Source organism: Microtus ochrogaster, linkage group LG9, assembly GCF_000317375.1.
Source record: "Microtus ochrogaster isolate Prairie Vole_2 linkage group LG9, MicOch1.0, whole genome shotgun sequence".
In the NCBI taxonomy this organism is placed as follows: domain Eukaryota; kingdom Metazoa; phylum Chordata; class Mammalia; order Rodentia; family Cricetidae; genus Microtus; species Microtus ochrogaster.
The window spans coordinates 14,729,211-14,752,698 of NC_022034.1; the positions used below are offsets into that span (position 1 = coordinate 14,729,211).

Consider the following 23,488-nt stretch of genomic DNA (forward strand, 5'->3'; position numbering starts at 1 on the left):
ATGTGTGTGTGTGTGTGTGTGTGTGTGTGTGTGTGTGTGTGTATTTTAGAAGGAGAAGTTCTCACTAGAATTGAGTTTCAATTCTTCCAAGGGAGAGCATGCAGGCAAATACTTGTATAAACAGAGATATCTAGGAGATAGAGGCTGGGAATGGAGTTGACTAATTATTTCTGAAGAAAAGATGAGTTTCTCTCTCAATGATATGAAAAAGAGACAGAATAATGAAGTCAACTTAGATCATCCTGGAACAAATTTAACAGCTAGCTGATTTTAAAATTAAGATTGTGTTTTTAAAATCAAATTTTAATTAATATTTTAATATCTGCCAATTCATTTACATTTTTAAAAAAATTGCATTTCTCTACTGAGGGACATTAGTGTGCCTGAAAGGAGATGTGAGCTCTGTTTATGACAAATGACCCAACTTCTCTGTAGATCATCTTAGCTTTTATTTATACGTTATAGATCAACTGGTTCATAGAGAGGGGGCTCCTTGATTCTATTTCTTGTGAAGCTTTTATTGATTTAAAGCAAAACTCATTCTATGCTATCCACAGCATCATTCTTTCTTGGGGACTTTCTTCTATAAGAGTCAACCATGGCAGTAGGATTTTGCAAGATATGACTCTGAGCAAACACTCCAAACACTTCCTACAGCCTCAGGAAAGAAGTGGTTCTTGCTGAGTGTCTGTTAAAGGCTATGTTTATCTGGGCTCTCTCCAGTCCTAATAAACAGCAAGATGTGTATCTGTGGGTTTGCCAACTTCAAGGCCTGGGCTCTGTCTACCATCTCTAGGCTGCTAATGAGGTTTTGTCTCCTGTGCTTGTGGCTCACCACCGTTGTTGGGGGAGAATGATGATGAGCATGCCTTTGGGTTCAGCAGGAAGCAGGACATAGATGGGTTAGGTCTGTGGGTTTCATGAGGACAGAAGGAGAGCAGGGGCAGGCCCAGAGCCTGCTGTATACTGATCATCCCTAAGCTGCATTATATCACAACTCTTTCTGTTGGGGGAAGGGTCACTTGTTAGTTCCCAGCTACCTGGCTAGTTTAGACCCAAAATAATCACACAGAAACTGTATTAATTAAATTACTGTTTGGCCCATTGGCTCTAGCTTCTTATTGGCTGACTCTTACATATTAATTTAACCCATTCCTATTAATCTGTGGCTTACTGGTTAAAGTCCCAGTGTCTGTCTCCAGCGGGGCTACATGGCATCTCTCTGAGTCTGCCTCCTTTCTTCCAGCATGCTATTTAGTTTTCCCTGCCTAGCTAAGCTCTGCCCTGCTGTCCAAATCAGGTTCTTTATTCATTAATAATAATCACAGCATATAGAGGTAAATCCCACATCGCCTCCCCTTTTCTGTTTAAATAAAAATAATGATGTGGGAGGTCCCTCTGACTATTTGTTTATTGGTTAATGGATAAAGAAAACTGTCTTGGCCTATAGCATGAAAGGAGGAAGGTGGAGTTAGAGAGACACCATGGAACCCCTGCCAGAGTCAGACATGCCAAAACTTTGCCGGTAAGTAACTACCACATGGTGATACATAGATTGGTAGAAATGGGTTAAATTAATATGTAAGAGATTAGCCAATAAGAAGCTAGAGCTAATGGGCCAAACAGTGATTTAACTGGTATGGTTTCTGTGTAATTATTTTGGGTCTAAACTAGCTGGGCAGCCAGGAACCAACAAGTGGCCCTTCTCCAACATTTTTCTTTTCCTTCCTTCCTTCCTTCCTTCCTTCCTTCCTTCCTTCCTTCCTTCCTTCCTTCCTTCCTTCATTCCTTTCTTTTTTAAGAAAGGGTTTCTCTGTGTAGCCCAGGCTGTCCTGGAACTCACTATATAGACCAGGCTGGCCTTGAACTCACAGAAGTTCTCCTGCCTCTGGCCCCAAAGAGCTAGGGTTAAAGGCATGAGCCACCACTGCCACTCTGTTCTCATGTCACTTCTTATGAAATGTTTTTGTTTCTATTTTTAAGAATACTAATATCTTTTAAAAACAGTATATCTAAGTCCATGGCTAGTTAATGCTGCTTCATGGACATTCCTGTGGTTCCGCCTCATTTAACGAATGTCTTTTCTAGTTCATGTTGTCAGTGTGTCAAAGTCTGGCAGCAGAGCATTTATGACTATGTGTTTGTTTCAGGCAGAAAAAGCTGAAGGATTTGTCAACCTGCCAGATTTCACAGTGGAAAGAGCCTCTGAATGCAAGAAAAAACAGTGAGTCCTTTTTTCATCCCCCAAATCCATTTTCAATGTTCACCTAGTGATGGGGTGATTTGGAAGTGGAGGAAGGTATGATTAAAATGTCTGGGAATTTTGAGTGTTGTGAGTTGTCACTGTACAAATATACACTCATAGGGAATGGACATAGAAACTTCTCATTTTCTGGCATGTCAACTCATGGGGTAGATGGGTATTAACTGCCCCATTACCTGTGCCAAACACACACTAAGGCAAGGGAATCAATGTCAAGGTTTTGACCTTGTAAAGAACAAATAGCAAAGCAGGGGTCACCACACAGAGTTGTAGACCTAACAGCAAGACCAAGTCATCTTAGTTCATGGTATTATTAGTACTGGCCTTGCCATTCCATACTCTGATGCGTTTCGGTTGGGACTGTATTCTGCTATAGAATAAGAATGAACAGTGATGGGGGTGAAGTAGGTTCTGCTAAGAAGGGCAGAGCCTGGAGAGTCTGGGAACAGTCAAGAGCTCCCTAGAGAGCTGAGTATACACTTTGGTCACATGATCATTTCAAGAGAACACCCTACTGTGACTTACTTTTATGTCATCTTTGTTCTTTCTCTTATTCTTTCTTCAACATCTTTTCCTTTATTTTTTTGAAAGGAACATTTTTTTTTCATTGATAAGCAATGAATTGCTTTCCTGGGAACCAGTGTTAGCTTTTGTTCTTTGCTATACTGGTATAATAGCTGTGTCTTGTTCTGTATTGATGCTTTTGATTTTTGATTGGTTATTAAAAAATAACTCTGTCCTGTTCTGGTGTGATTGGTAAGTGGAAACATTTTACTTGCTATCACTGATGGGCAATAAACTTCCTTTAACTAATATCTAATTTGTTTTTTTTTTCTTTATCAATACAGAGCCCCTTATCTATGGCTTCTGAAGAGTTATGTGGTGTTGAAGTGGCCTACCTGATTATTTTCATATAACTAAAACTCTACTGTATAGTTGACTGAATTTAAATAATACCGTTCTTGAATAAGTTGATCTGAATCCTGTAAAGTGACAACCCAGAGACTTTCAACTTGAATGTATTGTTTTTAACCTTTAAATAGTTAGTAGGTGACAAAGGTACACCTTTAGATATTTAAATGGAAGCTAAGGAGTGGCTAAGATGCAGTTCTGACAGGATAAAATGACCCCTGCTAACTGGAATAGGGACCAGATAACAGGTGTTTAACCAAGTTACTTTAAAAACTCTAACACAGGTGCTTTTCTCCTTTCTAGTGCATTTAAGATCAACCACCCAGAGATCAAAACCTTCTACTTTGCAGCAGAGAATTTACAGGAAATGAACATGTAAGTAGAGACGGCTGCATCCAGTCCGTAAGAGAATGAACTTGCTTAAGTCAGGCATCAGAGTTTTACGCCAATGGTCATGTCTCTCATTGTCCTATTTATTTTTGTTGCTTAAGTTTGTTCTGTTAATTCCTCTAGCCATTATAAAATCGTCTTGCTTTCTTCTCTAGCGTGTGTAGTCATTTGTGGACATAAACTTGTCTTAATGACTGTCTCAGGGAGTAGTTGTCAGATTCTCCTGAAGGAGCCACTGAGAGGAGAGAGTGGGCAGAAGGAGATGTGACGTGATGAGAAATCACACCACAGGAGAAAGACCCATCGCCACTCAGGCTCTGCAGCCTCTAGTGTGTGCTGTGTGATTGTCACAAAGGCTCATGGACTTATCGCCTGCTTCTCCTTGCATCACCCCGAACATTTACTTCTGGTGCACCTGACTTTAAAATATATGCTAGTTCTGTTTTCGGGTTGCTCTGTTAGGTCAATACACTCAATTCCCACTTCGCTCCTGGTTTAGACAAAGATGCACAGCACTGGCTATCACTTGAATGAAGCGGTCTGTGGGGTGCTGCCTCGAGGCACCAGAAGACAGCCTATCAACTTAAAAAGACTATTCCTGTTGATTTAAGACCGTCATATAATAATTTAATGTTTGTGGATCATGTATAGTATGCCCCATTGACAAATATGGTGGGTAGTAACAATCAAACCCTCCCACCCCACCCACCCCATAATTCTTCCATTCATAGAGTTTAACCTGAAATGCTGCTATCTATTGTACATGGTAAGCATTTCATTGCTTATCTTCCATACATAACCCATCTTTGCCTTCTTGTTTCAGAAAACTAAATAAAATAGATGCGATCTTTCCTCATACACTTCCACCCCCCTTCAGGTCACCTCTTCTGCAGCACGGTCTAGCTAGGAGCGTTCTCATTTGTTATACATGCTTAGCCTACCCTCACCTCGCTCTCCAGATGAGGACAAATCACTCACAGGGAGTTGGGAAACCATGGGCTAGCTGTCAGAGAAGAAACTGACAACAGTGTCTCTCAAACATGTCTTTGATAGACAAAGAGAGTGTCTGCTTCACACACTTTCTCATTGTAGCTTTTGCCCCCTCCCTTGCCTTTCTCAAGCACCTGAAGGGGAAATAAAGTACAGACACCTCAGAAGACAGGGCATATGCCCTTCAAAGGTCAAAACTTGTCTCTGTATGGCACTGGTGACACAATCCAGCCCATCTGCAGTCACATGTCCTGCAAGTGTTCAGAAGAAGGTAGCGCACTTGCCTAGAGGTGGTTAGAACCCAGAGATGGTGACTGCCAGTCTGCTGCTGAGCCACCACTGAAGTCCACAGGGCTGCCTCTGGTCTGTAGTGGCAGGGAGGCAGGGCTGCCCAGCATCCCACTCTGATAGCTTCTCCAGCAGCATCGCGGACATCACATGTCTTTGGCTTTATCCCTGTTACCATCTTTCCCACCCATGTTGCGAATGATCCTTTTAAAATAGTTTTCATCTTCCCAACGAGGAAGAAAGAAATAGTTCTTAGTGAAAGAAATAGTTCTCTTGAGTGCCATGTAACTTAGTGACTGTCTCCTATGCAGAAAATCACATTTCAGTCAAGAGGGGGTTAGACTTTTATGGAATTATTGGACTGGATGTGTGGATTAGAGTGCCCGAAGTACAATGGGGTCAGTTACTTTCAACCCATAGCTCTCCATTATTTTTGTATTTCTTTGATATTTTACTTTTAGATCTTTTAGTTTATAGGAAGGGAAGGGCCAGCATTATATACTTATAAAATCAGGTATAAACTGAAAACTATTAGTCTTTTTAAAGTGAACGATGACATAAATTTTATTTTATCTGATTTAGAAAATGTGCTTAAATTTTTGGGCACTTTTCTCTGTTTGCTATGCCTTATTTTTTGAGACATTATTCGTCACTGAACATGGAAATTATCATTTTGGCCAAATTTTCTAGCCAGCAAGACCCATGGATCTGTCTGTCTCTGCCTACACCCTAGTGCTGAGGCTACAAATGAGTGTCACTGTCCACCTCTTTATGCGGGTACTGAGAATCCAAAATCAGGTCATCAGGATTGTATGGCAAGCTCTTTATCCACTGAACCGTCTCCCCAACTTCCTACTATATACTTTAAATGTTAGTTAAGTACTATATTAAACATCATGTAAAAATTAAATGACACAAAATATAGAAAACACATGAGGTTTCTAACTCTCTCCACCTTCCATTCAGCTCCCTGGGGATTATCCACATCCGACAGAATAGAGCCTCTCCTTCCTCATACCGTGTGCACTCCTTCATGCACAGGTATGAATGTATCAGTTACACTATTATACATACATTATACATGCATTAGGACAGACAAAACCTATGGCTCTGTCCTTTTCTACTAACCATAGGATTTTTCCCCCTGAGTCATTACAAATCTGCTTGTGAATATTTTTATTAGTTTTATTGTAATATTGTATTCGTATAATATAGATTGTTATCGATCTGATTTCTTGTTAGTGAACAATTACTAACTCAGGGTCTTTTTTTCTGTTGTTACAAGCATTGTTGACAACATTTTTCTACACACTTTTTTTTTTCCCAAAATAGACAGTAACAATTGCAATTATTGAGCAAAGAAGGTGGGTATTTAAATTTTGAATAATTTAAGCAAATTGCTTGCTCAAAACTGACTATATCAATTTTAATGTTTGGCTCAACACTTGATTCAAATGCATATTTTTTCTATTCTCACCACAGACACCAGTAGCACTTTCAGTGTTACCATCCATGGGTCTAGATGATGCAGTTTCCTAATGACCAGTATGCATGTTCAAAATTTGAAGATTTCCCCACGTGTGCATTAGCTCTTGTGGGTTCTGTACCCATTCTTTTGACCCATTTGTCATGGTTCAGGGACTAGACGAACACTCCTGCTTCCTATAGCAGATACATCAATAGGAGAGAGAAACTCATTCATTTTTGCCTTTCATGAAGATTTTAGAAATTAAAAATTTCCACTTTTTAGGAATACCTTTTATGTTTTATTCAGGTTTTCTACTGAGTGGCGCAAAAATTTTTCTGGCTTAAAAATGAGTGGTATGGTTTTTTTTTTTTCCTGAACTAATTGATCTTATTAAAATGGTAGAGGATTGGAGAGGCTCAGTGGGGAAATAGCTTCTCAGGCAAGACTGATGGATCCCATTTACAGGCACAAAGAGAGAACTGACTTCCCAAAGTTGTCTCCTGGCCTCCAAATGTATAATGCATGAGTATAAGGGCAATAAATTTTAAAAAATTTTAGGAATGATAGCTTGTATGGTCAAGTGACTGAATTCGGTATGATCTGATGGTAGCTGAAGTTTCAAAATATTTAATTACTAAAGAAGACATATTTGTTCATATAGTTAGAATATCTCATTTAGCTTCTTACTTAGCCACTAGATAAAGCCTCCCCCTGCTCCTCTTAAAAGTGTAGACCCCTGAACAGCCAAGACATCCTAGGTCTCCATGTTTCAAACTCATGATGCTTTAGGAAATACTCCGGGTAAGTGAACTTTATTGTGAAGCCTGAGACAGGAAGCAGGCTCAAGGTCTAAGGGGGAAAGAGCATAGATGGGGGGCCCAGCTGCATGGTCAGACATTGACTTTCCCTTTGAACCTTAGGTGGTTAAGCAAACTTGGATTTGCAGTAATCCACCAGGAGTCCACTACAAAGGATGAAGGTATGTTCTGCTTTCCACTTCTGAAACTTTAGCAAGACCATTAGAACCGAATGAGTCAGGAGGAGGAAAGAGACAATTCAGCTCCTATGTATAGGCTGATCCTGGGGAAACGTGGTTTGACATTTGAAGTGATCTAAAAGGTACAGACAGCCATCTTCACACAGCCTCACCACGGAGCCGAGCTTCCCTGCCAACTGAAGCGATTTCACACTTCTCCCACACTTGAGCAGCTGCAGGCCCCACCGATCCTCAAACAATTGCCAATGCAAATGTTTTAGTACCCTCCTTACAGAGTTCTTACTCAGGGGCCTGAATGTGTCATGATCGAGACAGATAACTTACATCCCACCATTTCCTCTGACGGTTTCACCTCTCTGCCAGGTGTGTGTTGGCATTCATTACCTTGAAATTGTTCTTGGAACCTGAAGATCGGGTTGGAGACACACCGTGTTCAGGCCTCACAAAGTCATATTCATATCTTTATAATATTACTAGCCTTTAGAGTGGGGAGCAGAGAACTAAATCAAACTGGTGCTGCAATGCTTAGATTATAGGATGCTTGGGCACTGTAAGGAGAAAGTTATAAAATCTTATGGTTAGAAATGGAAACGTGTCAAGTGTGAACCAATAAGGGACTTCATTACAATGCTATGAAGTCAGCATCTAGCTACCACGCTGGTCCTCCTTTCTGTATGATAAGCATCCATTGGTTATACACTGGGGAAGAGAAACATTTGTAGACGGACTTACCCTGGTGTTTAAGACCTTTTGTGATAGTGCTCCTAAACTTCTAAAGCCGGTCTTCCAGGATCTCCCTTGGGGATCTCCAGTTTTGTGGCTTGGCTCATTTTTTCAGCCTGGTTCCCTTCTTGCTGTTTTGGGGTACCAGCCATGGCTGAGTTATCAGTCAGATGTAGCTCTCAGAGCTCACTCTGATTCCATCGCCCCTGCTGATGGTGCCATAACTATCACACATTTTAAGGAATTCTTTTCTTTTCTTTTTTTTCCCCTGAGTCACAATAGCCTCATCTTGCATCTTGGATGCTCTCTGGCAGGAGAAACTGCCATGCGGGAAGGCTTGTTTCTCCCATTCCTGGGTCTCTTTTCATCAGGCAGTGCCATAGGTTTCTTGTTGTCTAATTTCCCCCCACTTGGATGCTTCCTTTTTGCATGAGATTGAAATCACAATGCGCAGATGGAGAAAAACCTTTGCTCACACATTATGGAATAACTGATGAGAGCCTAGAAACCTGAAGCATCTTTTTCTTCCGGTTACAGAATGTTACAGTGAGAGTGAGCAGGAAGATCCTGAAATAGCCTCGGAGACGCCACCCCCTCCGTATGCTTCCGCAACTTCCTCTCCTGTGGTACGTGTAGATGTGAGTAGTCTGTTGGTCACTAATCCTTTGTGAGTGTGTCACTCCTTCTGATTATACATAGACTACCATGGCTAATACACTTTTAGAATTGACTGAGTTAAGGTGCTTCCCAAAGAGCAAGTGAAATTCTCAGGGTACTGACTCAGAATGCTGACTTAGAGCCTTCTCCATAGCAACCCACAGGGATGACAGTCTTGATGTGTTTGTTCATAACCCACAGATGGACTGTATCACGATCTGAGGTTGTATGGAGATGCAAAGGCCTTTTGAGTGGCAGGCCAATGTCTGCAGAGGCTCATTTTGCAGTGTGGCATCTTATGCCCTACTTATTTTCTGAAGCAATGTCAGGTGCCTTGCTTAGGTGCATGTGATACAGCAACGCAAAATGAATTTAAAAACGATATAAGAAAGAGAGCATGAAAAGAGAGACAGAGACAGCAGCTGGGGGTCATCCCATTAAGATTGCATATGCGCCAGCGTGGTGTGTTCCCAAAGAAGGGTCCAAGTTGCATGCTAAGCTTTGGAAGTCCAGGTCTTCATGGAGGCCAAAACTTTGGAGAATTACTTCACTTTTGGATGTGGTCCCTAGGAAGGGTCACACTGGGGTCAGTGAGGACATAATTTTTTTTAAAAAATTAATAGATCATCATTATTATTATTTTTATTATTGTTTTGTGGTATGTGGTTTAAACTCAAGACCTCCTACATGCTAACACATGACCCACGCCACTATCCAGATTTACTTCTTTTATGTTTATCATGTTCCCAGGTGCTGTAAATGCATAATCAATCAATCTTCCAATAACCCTGAAAAACAGTAGTGTTTTATTTGCCCTTTACTGATTACACAAGGCCAAGCCCCTTTCTATGGGTAGAGCCATTTGTATTTTCTCTTGTGTCTGTTGGATGTTTTTAGCCTCTGCCCCCGTTCCTATTCCTCTTTCTCACTCTTGTTGACTGATGGGATGTCTCAGCTTGTTCCACTCTGTATTTGAAATCACATGGGTTTGTCGTGCGAGGCTGTCAGCTGTAAGTGAGCCATTCTCACTTACTATTTTTTTTAAAACACTTTCATGGCTTCTTTTTATAAACGTCTGCGAGTTTAATGGCTCAGATTTATCCATCACTTTTATTGAACTTAATGTCCTTTAATTTTTCTGGTTTTAAAAAAATTGCTTCCTCTCCCAAGTCCATGAGCACAACTGAGCAGCTGATCCAGTCCTTAAATGTTTCTTAAGTAGTTGTAAATCAGGTAGCGGTGGTGGGGCACGCCTTTAATCCCAGTACTCTAGAGACAGAGGCAGGGGGATCTCTGAGTTCAAGGCTAGCCCGGTCTACAAAGCTAGTTCCAGAATAACAAGGGCTACATAGAGAAACACTATCCGGTAAAACAAAAACAAAACAAACAAACAAAAAAAGTTATAACTCACTTTTAACAGCTATTTTCTAAAGTGATACAAGATAAAATTGTCAGATAAATGTCTTGTCAGTGTTTTGTCAATTTAAGACAAACTCCTCTGTGAAGAGGATCCTTAAATCAGGAAAATACATCATAGATTGTTTGAAGGCAATTTGGGGGGGACATTTTGTTGATTAATGGTTGATGTGGGAGGGCCCAGCCCACTGTGGGTGGTACCATCCCTAGGAAGGTAGTCTAGCTGGTATAAGAAAGCAGGCTGAGCAAGCCACAAGGAGAGCAAGCCAGTAAACAGTGCTCCTTTGTGGACTCTGCTTCAGTTTCCACTACTAGGTTCTTGCCTTGAGTTTCTACCTTGGTTTCCCCTGATGATGGGCTGTGACCTGTAAACCAAGCAATCCCCCCAACCAGTTGTGTTTGGTCATGGTGTTCATTACAGCAACAAAAGCAAACAAGGACAAATGTTGAATAGTTAGATTTTTTTCTTTTAGTAATAGAGTATGCTCCTTCTGCTCACATATTTCCCAGGCAGATTTTGTTTTTGTTTTCTCTTGTTTCTGGCAAAAAAGAAAAAAAAAAAAACAGACATGTAAGACACTTGGTTAAAATAGCATTAGGCTTACTATTTAAACAGATGAAATGAAAGAAAAAAAATCTGGGTAACTTTTATCCAGGGCATGAATCAAATTATTGTTTCACTCAATATGAGATAGCCTAGCCATGAATCATATATTCAAGCCTAGGGTGAAAATAAATTTTTTCCAATTTTTTTCTTTAGTAGTTGGGGGATGACTTCATTTCATGAAGCTGAACCCAAAAGAATAACATAATATTGTTCTGGAAAATTGTCTCAAAAACTTTCAAGGTTTGGAATAACTAACTCAATGGCTAGCCTTTTTTACTGCTGGAGAGTAGAAATAATCTCAGTTTTCATTGCTGGAGAGTTTGGACTTCTGCCTCTGGTGGGCTGAATTCCACAAGAGAATGTAGTGTCCTATAGGGTCTTGAGCCAGTGAAGGCAAGTCCCTGGTTCTGGTCTTTCAAACTGCAAGTCCTCATATGAACGAAAGCGGGGGGACAGCCACTAGTCCCTTTGAGCGCATATGTGTAGCACATGTCCATGTACATACTAAGGTCAACCCCAAATGCCATTCTTGAGGAGCCAGCCTCAAAATCCCTCATGAGAATCTAGGACCCTCTGATACCCTAGACTGGCTAACCAGGGAGCTCACCAGTCTCCCAGTGCTGGTGATATATGCGTTTGCTTGCCACTGTGCCCAGAATTTTATGTGGGTGCTAAATTTTGGATTCAGATCCTGGAGCTTGAATGGCAAGCACTTTGTTCATCAGACCATCTCAGCAGCCCTAACATGACCTGATTCTTAAAGAAACGATAAAGAGTTTTGTTTTTCCCAGGCTTATTATAAAAGTTTAAAATAGATGAGGGTTCTGTCCTTTTCATTTTGAAAGATAATTTGTAGATCTCATTGTTCAGATTTCTTCAAAGAGTATAAAAGGAACCAACTTCTCAAGTCTCAGAATGTCCTGAGTAGTAACATTCTACTAGTTTTTAAGAACTATTAATAGCTTTCGACACATATTTTCTTCTTCCAAGTTTAATTTTAAAGGCACTGTATGATAACCTGGTCTGTTATATTGATTCACTTAAATTGTGAACCCTCTTCCTGTTCGAAGAGATGAATGCAGAAGACCATCCTAGGCAGGAGGTCTACTATGGCAGAAGTAGAGCAGGATGGATGAGGAGACCAGAAGAGATGGGGCTAGGGAGTGGGCTCTGGCAACAATAGGCATGGATGGTCAGAATGGTCCCGCACAGCGTAGATCTGAGCTTCGGTCTGCGGAGGCCCTATGAGTCAGCTGGGAGACCCACTGCAAAGGAATTTCCCACCAGAGAAAACAGAGTCAAGGTCTCATTGATGAGAAGTGATGCCAAAATGTCACTGGGAGCTCATGAACCTGAATGAGACAGGATGTAAAGCCAGGATACCAGTAGCCATCCTATGCGGGGCTTGTGGGCCAGCCAAGGCTTTCGATGCTTCATTCTGAGTGATTTGGGGAGCACTTAGAAGATATGAGCGGAAGGATTGTGATGTCAATTTTGAATTTAGAAGGAGACCCAGGCTGGTATATGGAAGCAGTCCTGTGCATCAGGGAGAAGCACATTTTCACAGAGGGCATCAAAGTGTGCATTGTTCTCTGGTGTGATGTAGTGGTGGGTCTTTCTGGACAGCTCTCAGGCCCTTCAGGAAGGGAGATGGCAGGGACTTGAGTGTGCTTGAGCCGAGACCACCAAGAGATGGATCAGGTAGAAGAAGGGGGATGAATATTTACAACCCCAGCTTCGTGCAGCTCAGCTCATCATTCAGAGTATTGTAACGGAAAGGTTCAGGCATCCTCACATCTCAATGCTTTTCGGGAGAACACTGCCTTTTTGTCTCTGAGAATGTTGAAAAAAGCCTTCTAAAGCAAACCAAAGCAGCAGGAAGTAAAAATAAACCCTGAAAAGAGGCCCACTGGCCAGGGATAGAGGAGGAAGTCGGAAACTGAAGAAACAAGTATAATTTTAGAAATATAGATTCATTTTAATAGGCTATGTCTTTGAATAGCTCTCTCCTAAATGTCACTCGGTCATTCAATATCCATTCTACAAAGCGGTATGGATGCTTGCAAGTGGGTAATTGTAGGAAGACTACCCAGTGAACTTAGCGCATAATTCTGAACCTAGAAAATATATACATGCAAGAAATAGAGATAAGGAAAACTGCCTTTCTACTCAGGATATAAAAAATAATAAGCTTTGTGTTTGGAAATTGAACTGATTTTCAAACTTTGCTATAACTTGGTGTTATGTATTTTTGTCTCTTGCTTTAACAGTTTCTTTCCACAGCCAGCTAGCATGGCGGCTGTCCCACCATCCCTTCCTGCCTTCTGCTTCCGCTGGCCAACTCCCACCCCCTCATTAGTTCCTGCCTGAGTCATTGGAACAACAGGCTCTTTCTTTCCCTGCTTCTAGTCTATCTTTCCTTTCAAAAGTCCCCCAAAAGATGCTTTTAATAAGCCCGATTTGCCTAGAACTCACCATGCATACCAGGTTGGCCTTGAACTCACAGAGCTCTGCCTACCCCTACCTCCGAAGTGCTAAGATTAAAGACAGGCACTACCATACCTGGCCCTACACTTTAGCCTTTTATTTAAGGCCATTGAGATTTCACATTTGTTGCTACCTTCTTTTCACTAACCCCTCCTTTGTCATCAGCCCTGAAAAATGCCCTGCTTTTCCCTGAGTCTTCCAAGCTCACCTTCTGCATCTACAAGGAGAGAGTTTCTTAATCTGTAGGAAGCTCTAGTTAGGACACCACCCCAGTTCTCCTTCATGGTGTCTTTTAGTCTGCTTCAAGCATAAATTCCTCTGCTGAAGCCATTCCTGGCCTTCTAAGCCAGAACAAATTTGTTCTTTTAGTTTTTTTTTGTTTTTTCTATTAATCCCTTTAGTTGGCATTCATGTATTCATAGTAATGGGTTTCACTGTTCTATTTTCTTTCTTTTATTAATATTTTATTTTATTTTTTAAATTCATTTTACATATGAACCACAGTTTCCCCTCCTTCCCCTCTTCCTCTTTCTTTCCCCTTCCTTCAACCCAGCTCCATCCATTCCTCAGAAAGGGTAAGGCTTCCCATGGGGAGTCAACAAAGTCTGGCACATTCAGTTGAGGCAGGACCAACCCCCCCCCCCATCAAGGCTGAGCAATGCATTTCACCATATGGAATGGATTTCAAAGAGCCAGCTCATGCACTATGAATATAGATCCTGATCCCACTGCCAGGGGGCCCATCAACAGAGTAAACTATAAAACTGTCACCCACATGCTGAGGGCCTGGTTTGGTCCCATGCAGGATCCCCAGCTGTTGGTCTAGAATCCGTAAACTCTTCCAAGTTTGGGTCAACTTGTCTCTGAGTTTCCCTGTCATGATCTTGACTCCCCTTGCACATATAATTTTTCCTCCTTCTCTTTGAGTGGATTCCCACAGCTTGGCCTCGTCTTGGATTTGGATCTCTGCATCTGCTTCCATCAGTTACTGGGTGAAGGTTCTATGATGACACTTAGGGCAGTCACCAATCTGATTACAGGGGAAGGCCAGTTTAGGCGTCCTCTTCACTGTTGCTAGGGTCTTAGTTTGGATGATCCTTGTGGGTTTCTGGGAACTTTCCTCCTGTCAGGTTTCTCCCTAACCCCACAATGGCTCCCTTTATCAAGATATCTCTTTCTTTGCTGCCCCACCTCATCCCTCCCCCAACTTGATCCTGTTCCCCCATGTCCTCATCCCCATCCTTTCCCATTTACTGCCCCCACCATCAGTTTGCCCAGGAGATCTCACCTATTTCCCCCTTCCCAGAGTGATCCTGTGTCCCTCTTAGGGTCCTCCTTGTTAATCTATTCTGGTCTGGTTATCCTTTGCTTTACATCTAGTACCTACTTATGAGTGAGTACATACTGTGTTTGTCTTTCTGGGTCTGGGTTACCTCACTCAGAATGATTTTTTTTCTAGTTCCATCCATTTGCCTGCAAATTTCATGATTTTTTCAATCTGAGTAATATTACATTGTATAAATGTACCACATTTTCTTTATCTATTCTTCAGGTGAGGGACATCTAGGTTTTTTCCAGGTTCTGTCTATTATGAGTAATGCTGCTATGAACATAGCTTAGTAAGTGTTCTTGTGGTATAGTTGAGGATCCTTTGGGTATATGGGTATTGCTGGGTGTTGAGGTAGATTGATTCCCAATTTTCTGAGAAACTACCATACTGATTTCCAAAGTGGCTGAATAAGTTTGCACTCCCACCAGCAGTGGAGGGGTGTTCCCTTTACTCCACATCCTCTCCAAAATGAGCTGTCATCAATGTTTTTGATCTTAGCCATTCTGACAGGTGTAAGATGATATCTTAGGGTTGTTTTGATTTGCATATACTTAATGACTAAGAATGTTGAGAAATTCCTTAAAAACTGAGATTTAAGAAATTTGAGATTTCAGCCATTTGAGGCTCTTCTGTTGATAATTATCTGTTTAGATCTGTAACCCCCCCCCCATATTGGATTATTTGGTATTTCGATGTCTAGTTTCTTGAGTTCTTTATAAATTTTGGAGATCAACCCCATATCAGATGTAGGGTTACTGAAGACCTTTTCCCATTCTGTAGGCTGTTATTTCGCCTTTTTTACTGTGTACTTTGCTTTACAGAAGCTATTCAGCTTCAGGAGGTCTCATTTATTAATTGTTGCTCTCAGTGTTTGTGCTGCTAGTATTGATTTAGAAAGTTGTCTCCTATGCCTCATTGTGGGATTTTCATATATGTATATCATTCTACTTTGTTCTTCTTCTGAATTCTCCCTGCATTTCTGGAACACTTCTTAAAATGCTTTTTCATGCTGTTACTGTAACTGACCTCGTACTTGGAACTTTGTATGTCTGTGTTATTTATATAATTACAACATTCATTTAAAAGTACATTTAAAATTTTTATGTGTATGTGTGGTTGCCTGAGTATGTGTATGCATAGACATACTGAAGTACCCTATAGAGGTCATATGGGTGCTGGCAACCAAACCTAGGCTCTCTGTAAGAGTAGTTTAAACTCTCAACCTCTGAGCCATCTCTCTGGACCCCAATTACCAAATTATTTAAGTCAAAGGCCACATTCAATGTGATTTTTGTTTATTGCTGATGTTTATAAGTGTCAAACTCATGTTTTAGCTTGAGCGCATGGATAGATGGAAAAGTAGGTGGCTATTATGGCCTCATGGATACTCTCTGAGAATATTTCCTTAGGCACCCCTTTAGAAAGTTATGGGTCAGGCATGGTGGCGCACACGTTTAATCCCAGTACTTAGGAGGCAGAGGCAAGTGGATCTCTATGAGTTCAAGCCTAGCCTGGTCTTCAGAGTGAGTTCCAGAACAGCCAGAGCTACATAATAAAGAGACCCATTCCCAAGAAAAAATTTTAAAAAGAGATTTAGTTGCATTTTTAATTATGTGTAGGTGGGTTTGTACACATAAGTCTTGTAGACTGGAAAAGGTCATCTGATCTCCTGGAACTAGAGTTATAAGAGGTTGTGAACCACCTGATCTGAGTGTTGGGAACCAAAGTCCATTCCTCTGCAAGACCAATGCCTTCTCTTTCCTGCTGAGTCACTTCTCCAGCATGGGGAAGGATGTTTCCTCCAGCACATGGAATGATCTCCCTCGTGCACCATTCTACACATCCCTTAAGAAGGATAATTTCATCTGACTCTCAGAAAACCATTTTAGTTTCACAGACGAGGAAACCAGGTTCCAAAGAAGTAAACCTGACTATATTTTAGGTGGAAATGTTCAGATGTTTATATTTTACCAAGAATATTGTTTCAGTCTAAACACGGTGTCTCATACCTGTAATCCCAGCTCTCAGGTACAGAGGCAAGAGGACTCCAAGATTGAGGCCAACCTAGGCTACACAGAGAGATCATATCTCAGAAAAAACAAATCAGCAGAAGGATATTCCTTCATGTTGTATGCTCCTGCCAGTTGGGTGGCTGATGACATAATGTTGTGAACCTGCCACCTGCTAGGTCTTGTTGAGGACATTGTCCTGCTTCTTTGATCACCAGTGTTATCAAGTGGTTTAAGAGGGACAGCAAATCAATAATTCAAACAATTGTATTCAAGTAGTGATAAATATCATGAAGAAGATAAAACTGTGATGTGACCAGGGAAGTTGATGAGATTGGGGTAACTGGGCTTGGGTTCTGAACACATTCTTTCCCCTCCCACAAAGGACTGTAGTGGTATAGTGGTATTTTCTTTAAAGTTTCCAGCAATAAAAATATCCTACAAAGAAAGTAAGAAAATCTATTTTAATATTTGAAATTAGTATTTAATATTTGAATTCAATCATGTCAGTCAATTAAAACTATAATCATGTGACCAGTGAAATATCTGAGTAGGTAAAGGTGCTTGTCACCAAGCTTGATAACCTGAGTTTAATCCCAAAGACTCACATGGGAGGAAGATGGAATCATTTTCCCCTGAGTGCTGCTCTCTAACCTCTTTGTGTGTGTGTGTGTGTGTCCACTTAGTCCCACAGAGACACAAATAGGTATGTGTAATAAGCAAAAGCTACAATCATTAATATGATTTCAATTTTCTCATTGAAAATATTTCCAACTCAAACATCTAGAAACGACTTAAATCACCTGCGGTCAACAATTCTCTCACTAAAGGAAGCCATGTTGTTTGGGATTGTCCATGCTCCATGGGTCTATCCCTTCTCTAGTAATTCTTTTCTATCCTGAAGTTAGCAGTTCTAGCCAGCAAGTTGCTGGAGATCTGAGGAAGCTCCTCAATAAGAGACCAAACTACTGTGCTGAGATTTTCTTTCAGAGAGCTGGTTCTCTGCTGTATCCTTCCCTGGCAGTAATTTATTATCAACTCTCTGTTGGGCACAGATGCAAAAAAAAAAAATGGAAGTGTAAAAATGACTAAAAACAGCCTGTTCTCAAGTAGCTCACCAAAAAAGACTTAGCAGTCAATCAGCACTAGCAGTATAAGTTGTCAAATAAAATGTTATTCATCTAGTATGGTAGAAGAAGGCATCAGGTATTGGACCCTCACAGCCTGATACTACTGGGGAGACTTCACACAGTACCAAGCATGTGAACTGGCTTTAAAGGAGCGAGGCTTTAGTCAGACAGAGCTGGGGAGGAGAGAAGGGGACCTATGCCCTGCCACCTTCATTTCCTTTGCTGTTTTGTGAGTATATGATAAAGACAGTTCGCAGAAGGCTAGGATTCTATGCCTGGTGTTGGCTACTGGCAGCTACAGAATCTTAGAAATAATAAACCACGTTTCATTATTTGGCACTATGTCATTTACAAAAAAATAGTCCCAGATGGAATCCTCTGAAATGAACCCCGGTTCAATTTGTTTCACATGACTCACTTTCTAGTTCACTGATCTCCAGCATCTAACACCCTTGCTTTTTTTCCCTCCTCATTTTTTCCACTTTCCCTAATTATTTTTATTTTTTTTCCTTTCCTTTCTGCTTCATTAGTCACTTCCATTTTATTTTTATTTTTAAAATAAAGTCCAGGGCAGGGGAGATGGCTCTGTTGGTAAAGTGCTTGGTTTGTTTACATAAAGGCCTGAGTCTGATCCTCAGAATCTATTTAAAATCCTGGTGTAGCCGTGGTGGCACGTGCCTTTAATCTCAACACTTGGGAAGCAGACAGGCAGGTGTCTGTGAGTTCAAAGCCAGCCTAGTCTACAAATTGAGTTCCAGGACAGGCTCCAAAGCTAAGAAGAATCATGTTCTGAAAAGCAAACAAACAAACAAACAAAAAACCCAACAAAATAAAAGAAAACAAAAAAATAAAAATCGTGGTGTGGCAACGTGTTTATAATCCTGGCACTGGGAAGGCAGAGATGGGATTATCCGAGGGACTCCTGGGCAGCCAGTCTAGCCTCATTATCTAGCTATAGCTCCAGAACAATGGCAGATCTTGTCCCTAAAAACAAGGTGGTCTGTGTTTGGGGGAAAGATACTAGAGGTCATCAGCCAGTGCCCACCAACACACACACACACACACACACACACACACACACACACACACACACACGCACTGACGAGAAAAAGATACGTAAAAAATCAATTCTACAAATGTTATATAGTGTCTTGAGAACATGGACTAAGAACATTTTTGCTAAATAAAAACCAACAAGAAAATACACTTCAGAGATATGACCAGCGCTTAGTTAAGAAGCCCCTCCCAAGTCCTTTAAGAAGAGTTTGGGGGATCAATAAATACAGGAAGTATAGCTCCTACTAAGTATACGGTCTTTTTCTCAAATATCCATTTTCTCTAACCCAATTAAAGCCCCATGGCAGGAGTGACAGATCTCAGGCTCCGTCTCTGTAACAAAGGCAAGTTTCATCAGAATAATTCACAATAGGAGACTGTGCTAGGATTGGAGCAGCATGCGTGTTTTTGTTAACAGTTATTTCATAGATACGTCTAATGAATAAAATATCCCCGCATTTATTTGGATACTGTGGAGCCTGTATATTCCTCTCCTGGAGAAGAACAACTTACAGATCTTGGATCTCTTAGTTGTTAATTGATCTAGGTGACTTAAAGTGTCAAGCTATTTGACAGTTTGCTGAATGAAGTGTTTTCATGCCTGGGGTCATTTCCTATCTTACTAGGCATGTTAGTGTCATGCTAATATTCAAAGTAGGCTTGTTTCTGGACTGAAGAGATGGATCCATGGCTAATATGTTTGCCATGAAAGTATAAAGACAAGAGTTTAGATCTCAGATCTCGAGTAAATGCTGGGTGGCCCTGGTGACTTGCTTGTAATTCCAGCTTTAGAAGGTGGAGACTGGTCATGTAATGGGGACTGACTGAGAGATCCTGTCTCAAAGATAAGGTGGAGGAGTGATTGAAGTAATTCCCAACATCACCCTCGGACTCCCAGGAGGAGTACACTTGGAAACACACATTACATGCATACACAACACATACATATGAAAATGGGATTCAGTAGATTTATTAATAATTTCACAGCCTATATTCACTGAGCATCCAAGAGACACATGTTAGTTAATTTCAGGTTTTCCCATTAAAAGTTCAGAGCACAGGCCTTTAAAATTCATAGTGATGTATTGAGTTTGCACGTAGGTAAGCATTCTGACTTGGGTTGCCATGTTTCTGAGGTTTTGAAGAGAATTCAAATGTTTTCTTCAGTTTTCTATTTTTAATAATCTCCATCATGCCACTTTCATAATCAAAGGATTAATCAAAAGGATGATGACATGAAATTGAACCATAATCTCCCTTCTTAGTCTTACGCCGTGGGAGGTACAGGCTAACCCAGAGAACAATGAGTCTACATATTTGGATTTTTTTGATGAGTCATGTTAAAAATGGAAGACATTGCTAGATCTTTCATTTGATGTGAATTGCATTCAAAATCTTAAACTCAATAAATTCAATAAGAGATGACAAGGTATCATTGTGCCATAAGCATTCTAAAACAATTACTCTGAGTCTTTGAATGGTTGGAGAGGTTTAAGTTTTTGAGTCAAAATTTTTGATATGGAGATTTTTCAGATCTTATTTGGCAAATTCAAAATTACCCAAATCCGTTCTAGAGAATGGTCCCTGGTGGCTGCCATACAATAATAGGTATCATACATTTGTCCTTTGACTTTTTTTTAATTCCTATTCACTTTTTCAAATAATTCTGGGAGAATTTTAATAAAGACAAAGTGAAGAGAATGATGATTTATTCACAATGTTTCCCCTCCTCCTCTTCCTCCTGATTTTATTTGTGGAATACAGGTTGCACGGCGGGCGTCGTCTTCTTCACCTAAATTGAGAGGATCCTCATGCTCTTTCTCCTCTCTGGAGACTACAGGAAAGGTACCCAGCCGGGTTTCTTCCTCTGGATCTAAAGAAAGACAGTCCTGGCTCGACATAGTCAACAACGCGCCTGCTGATGATGATGCGGGGCATCCCCTGACACTCACTGTACAGGTCCACACACCTTCAGAGGCAAGCAATTGCCTGGCCCCAGAGAACAGCTCCGTCACTGCAGAAAGTGGTTTTTTGAACTCTTTATCTAGTGATGACACTTCTTCCTTGAGCAACAATCAAAACCATCTGACAGTTCCAGACAGAGCTGCTGGCTCAAGAATGGTGGACAGAGGTAAACCAGGAAACTGCTTGCCCTTCTTTACATGGTGAATATGATATAAATTTGTAACTAAAATGTTTAAACATGTGAACGGCGATTTGATAATTAGTCACATGGAGCTTAGCCGCCAGCTCCTTCTGTAGAGTTTGCCTGTGGCAGCTCCTCTTGCTAGGTCATAATTACCTGCTATGAGGTCAGTAACCAAATGCTTTAGACCAGTGGTTCTCAACCTCCCTAATGTTCCTATCCTATAATACAGTTTCCGATGTTGTGGAGATCTTAACCATAAAGTTTTTCCCATTGCGACTTCACAACTGTAATTTTGCTACTGTTATGAATCATAATGGAAACATCTTTGTTTTCCAGTGTCTTAGGAGACCCCTGTGAAAAGGTCCTTTGACCCACAAAGGGGTCATGACTCATGGGTTGAGAACCATTGCTTTAGACTATGAGGCAGGTAGGTATGTGACCATAATGCAACACTTCTCCATCAATTTGAGAATGACCTCCTCCTTTTTTGTTGGATCCGTGGTCTGTGCTCTGTGGGTTTGTGGTAATTAACCAGGGATCTGTGGGATGGATTTATACTGCTTGGATATTGTCAAATGGGTTTAGAGCAGTCATTGCAGAGGGCCAATGAGTTGTTTCCTAAGGGTATCTGTGTGGCTAATAGAAGGCAAAATCATCACATGCGTTTTGGAGGGCAGCACCTTAATACAGAGGAGGCAGCAGCTTTTATTCCTGGATAGAAACTTTCTCTTAACAAAGGAAATGGCTGTGTGTAGAAATCAATAATGTTTCTTTAAATATTCTGTGATAATGCTCATATTTGATTCACGACATTCACGACAAGTCTTTTCTAATTATGCATAATTCATTCTGGTGTAAAGCAAGCTTATCTGATATGTCCTTGAACTAGTGGAGAATGATGGATTTGCACCATAAGTTTTCAGTGTACTGCTGAAAGTTAGCTTGCTAAATTCCAGCATGAACTTGCAGGAGTTGTCCAATGATATGAACAACAGCTCTTTCTCCTTTACTCTAAGGAGAGGGGTTGTCCTTAAGTTCTCAACTTTGGGGGCTGGAGCAATGGCTCAGTAGTTTAGAGCACTTGGTGTTCTTTTGGGACAAGAGTTCAGTTCCTAGCACCCATATTTGGTGGCTCACAATCACCTGCACCTCCAGCCCAAGGGGTCTTATATCCTCCTCTGGCATTCCTGCATGTGCACGCATGCACACACACACACACAGAAATGAATAGATAATAAAATCCATTCTTTAATGAAGCATCCATTTTTCAGATATACTCTACTAATTTAATTTTTCAAAGACAATAATTAATTTAGGCCAGGGATCATAGCTGTAGTCCACGGTATAAGTGTGTGTGTGTGTATGTGTGTGTGTGTTGTTTGAATATATGTGAATTTGAACATCCAGGCTAGTAGCTCATTCTCAAAGTCACCCCAGTTGTCTTTGCTCTCTAGATCTTTTTCTGTGGGTGCTTTACATTAAATAATATTTTATATTGATAACTCCAATCTCTGCCAACTACTCACTTTTTATTAGAAAACCTTCACTGAAGAATGAACTGATTGGCAAGCCAAACAATTTCTAGAGGTGGAAGAGTAGGTAGGATGGGTAAGAGACAGGAAGCATTACCATTGAAGAAGAAGAAGGCAGAGATGAGGATTGTTCTCTGAGGGATGGAAGGAATGTGCTCCATCTGGCCACAAATACATGATGGGATGGTGTGCAAACAAAGTATTGGGCTTGATGGTTTCTCCCCAAGCTTATACAACTGATGCCAGCAGTATAAGTAAATGGGAGGTATAAACATGAATTAAAAACATATTTTTTTGAAATTATGAGCTGTTCAAAGTTAAGGTGACTTGTACCTGTGTGTCCCCATCATGTGAAGACAGCCATTTTCATTGAGAGTAGAGTGTGTATTATGTAGTGATAGTATTTTTGTTCTTGTGACAACACAAGGAATTTCCAAGTGTTGATCTTAAGTGACCTTCGGTTTGGTGCTTACAAGGTGCAGATATGGCCTTGCACACAGCCAAGAATAAATGGGCAGCACAAATTAGATTAAAGGTTTATTTTTTTTGTTTTTAAAAGACATGAAGTTGGGAGGGTAGGGATGAGGATGTGGAGCTTCATAGAGCTGTGGAAGAGGAAGTGAACATGATCAAAGCATGGTAAAAAGCTCTCATAAAAATAAAAAATGAAAATAACTATAAAAAAGAAGATACTGATGGTAAGAATGGGGAAACCAAACCAATTATTGTTTCTCCTTTAAGAACTTACTTACTTATTTGATTAGAAAAAGGGGGGGTTGACAAGATGGTTCAGAAGGTAAAGCTATATAAGCCTAAGAACCCATGTTTAAGCCCCTGGCCAAACATAAAAGTAGAAGAAGAGAGTTGACTCTAAAAAGTTGTTCTTTTAATCCGCGCATATATTGTGGCATATATGTGTACACCCACACCTCCTACGTATGCAATAATAGTAAATAAATAAGTTTAAAAAGAGGTAGAAATAGCCCTCTCTTCTTTGTGACAATAAAGACTTCCAAAACATCAGAGATGCTAAAATTCCATTTACATTCTTTCCCAAGAGATAACGCTACAGATTGAGTTTCCC

General features: G+C 40.7%; 1 protein-coding gene across 7 annotated transcripts in view; it reads left to right on the forward strand.

The window, feature by feature from the left end:
* Ipcef1 (interaction protein for cytohesin exchange factors 1) overlaps nucleotides 1-23,488 on the forward strand; it is a 77,520-nt gene that overhangs the window by 21,048 nt on the left and 32,984 nt on the right. For 4 of the 7 annotated variants that reach the window (XM_026787460.1, XM_026787461.1, XM_026787462.1 and 1 more), the window contains 5 exons: nucleotides 2,151-2,224; nucleotides 3,479-3,550; nucleotides 7,232-7,290; nucleotides 8,569-8,669; nucleotides 20,488-20,854. In XM_026787460.1, the coding sequence (XP_026643261.1) occupies nucleotides 2,151-2,224; nucleotides 3,479-3,550; nucleotides 7,232-7,290; nucleotides 8,569-8,669; nucleotides 20,488-20,854 (673 nt within the window). The remainder of the gene's footprint in view (nucleotides 1-2,150; nucleotides 2,225-3,478; nucleotides 3,551-7,231; nucleotides 7,291-8,568; nucleotides 8,670-20,487; nucleotides 20,855-23,488) is intronic. The other 3 variants (XM_026787463.1, XM_026787464.1, XM_005363419.3) reach the window with 2 other exon arrangements.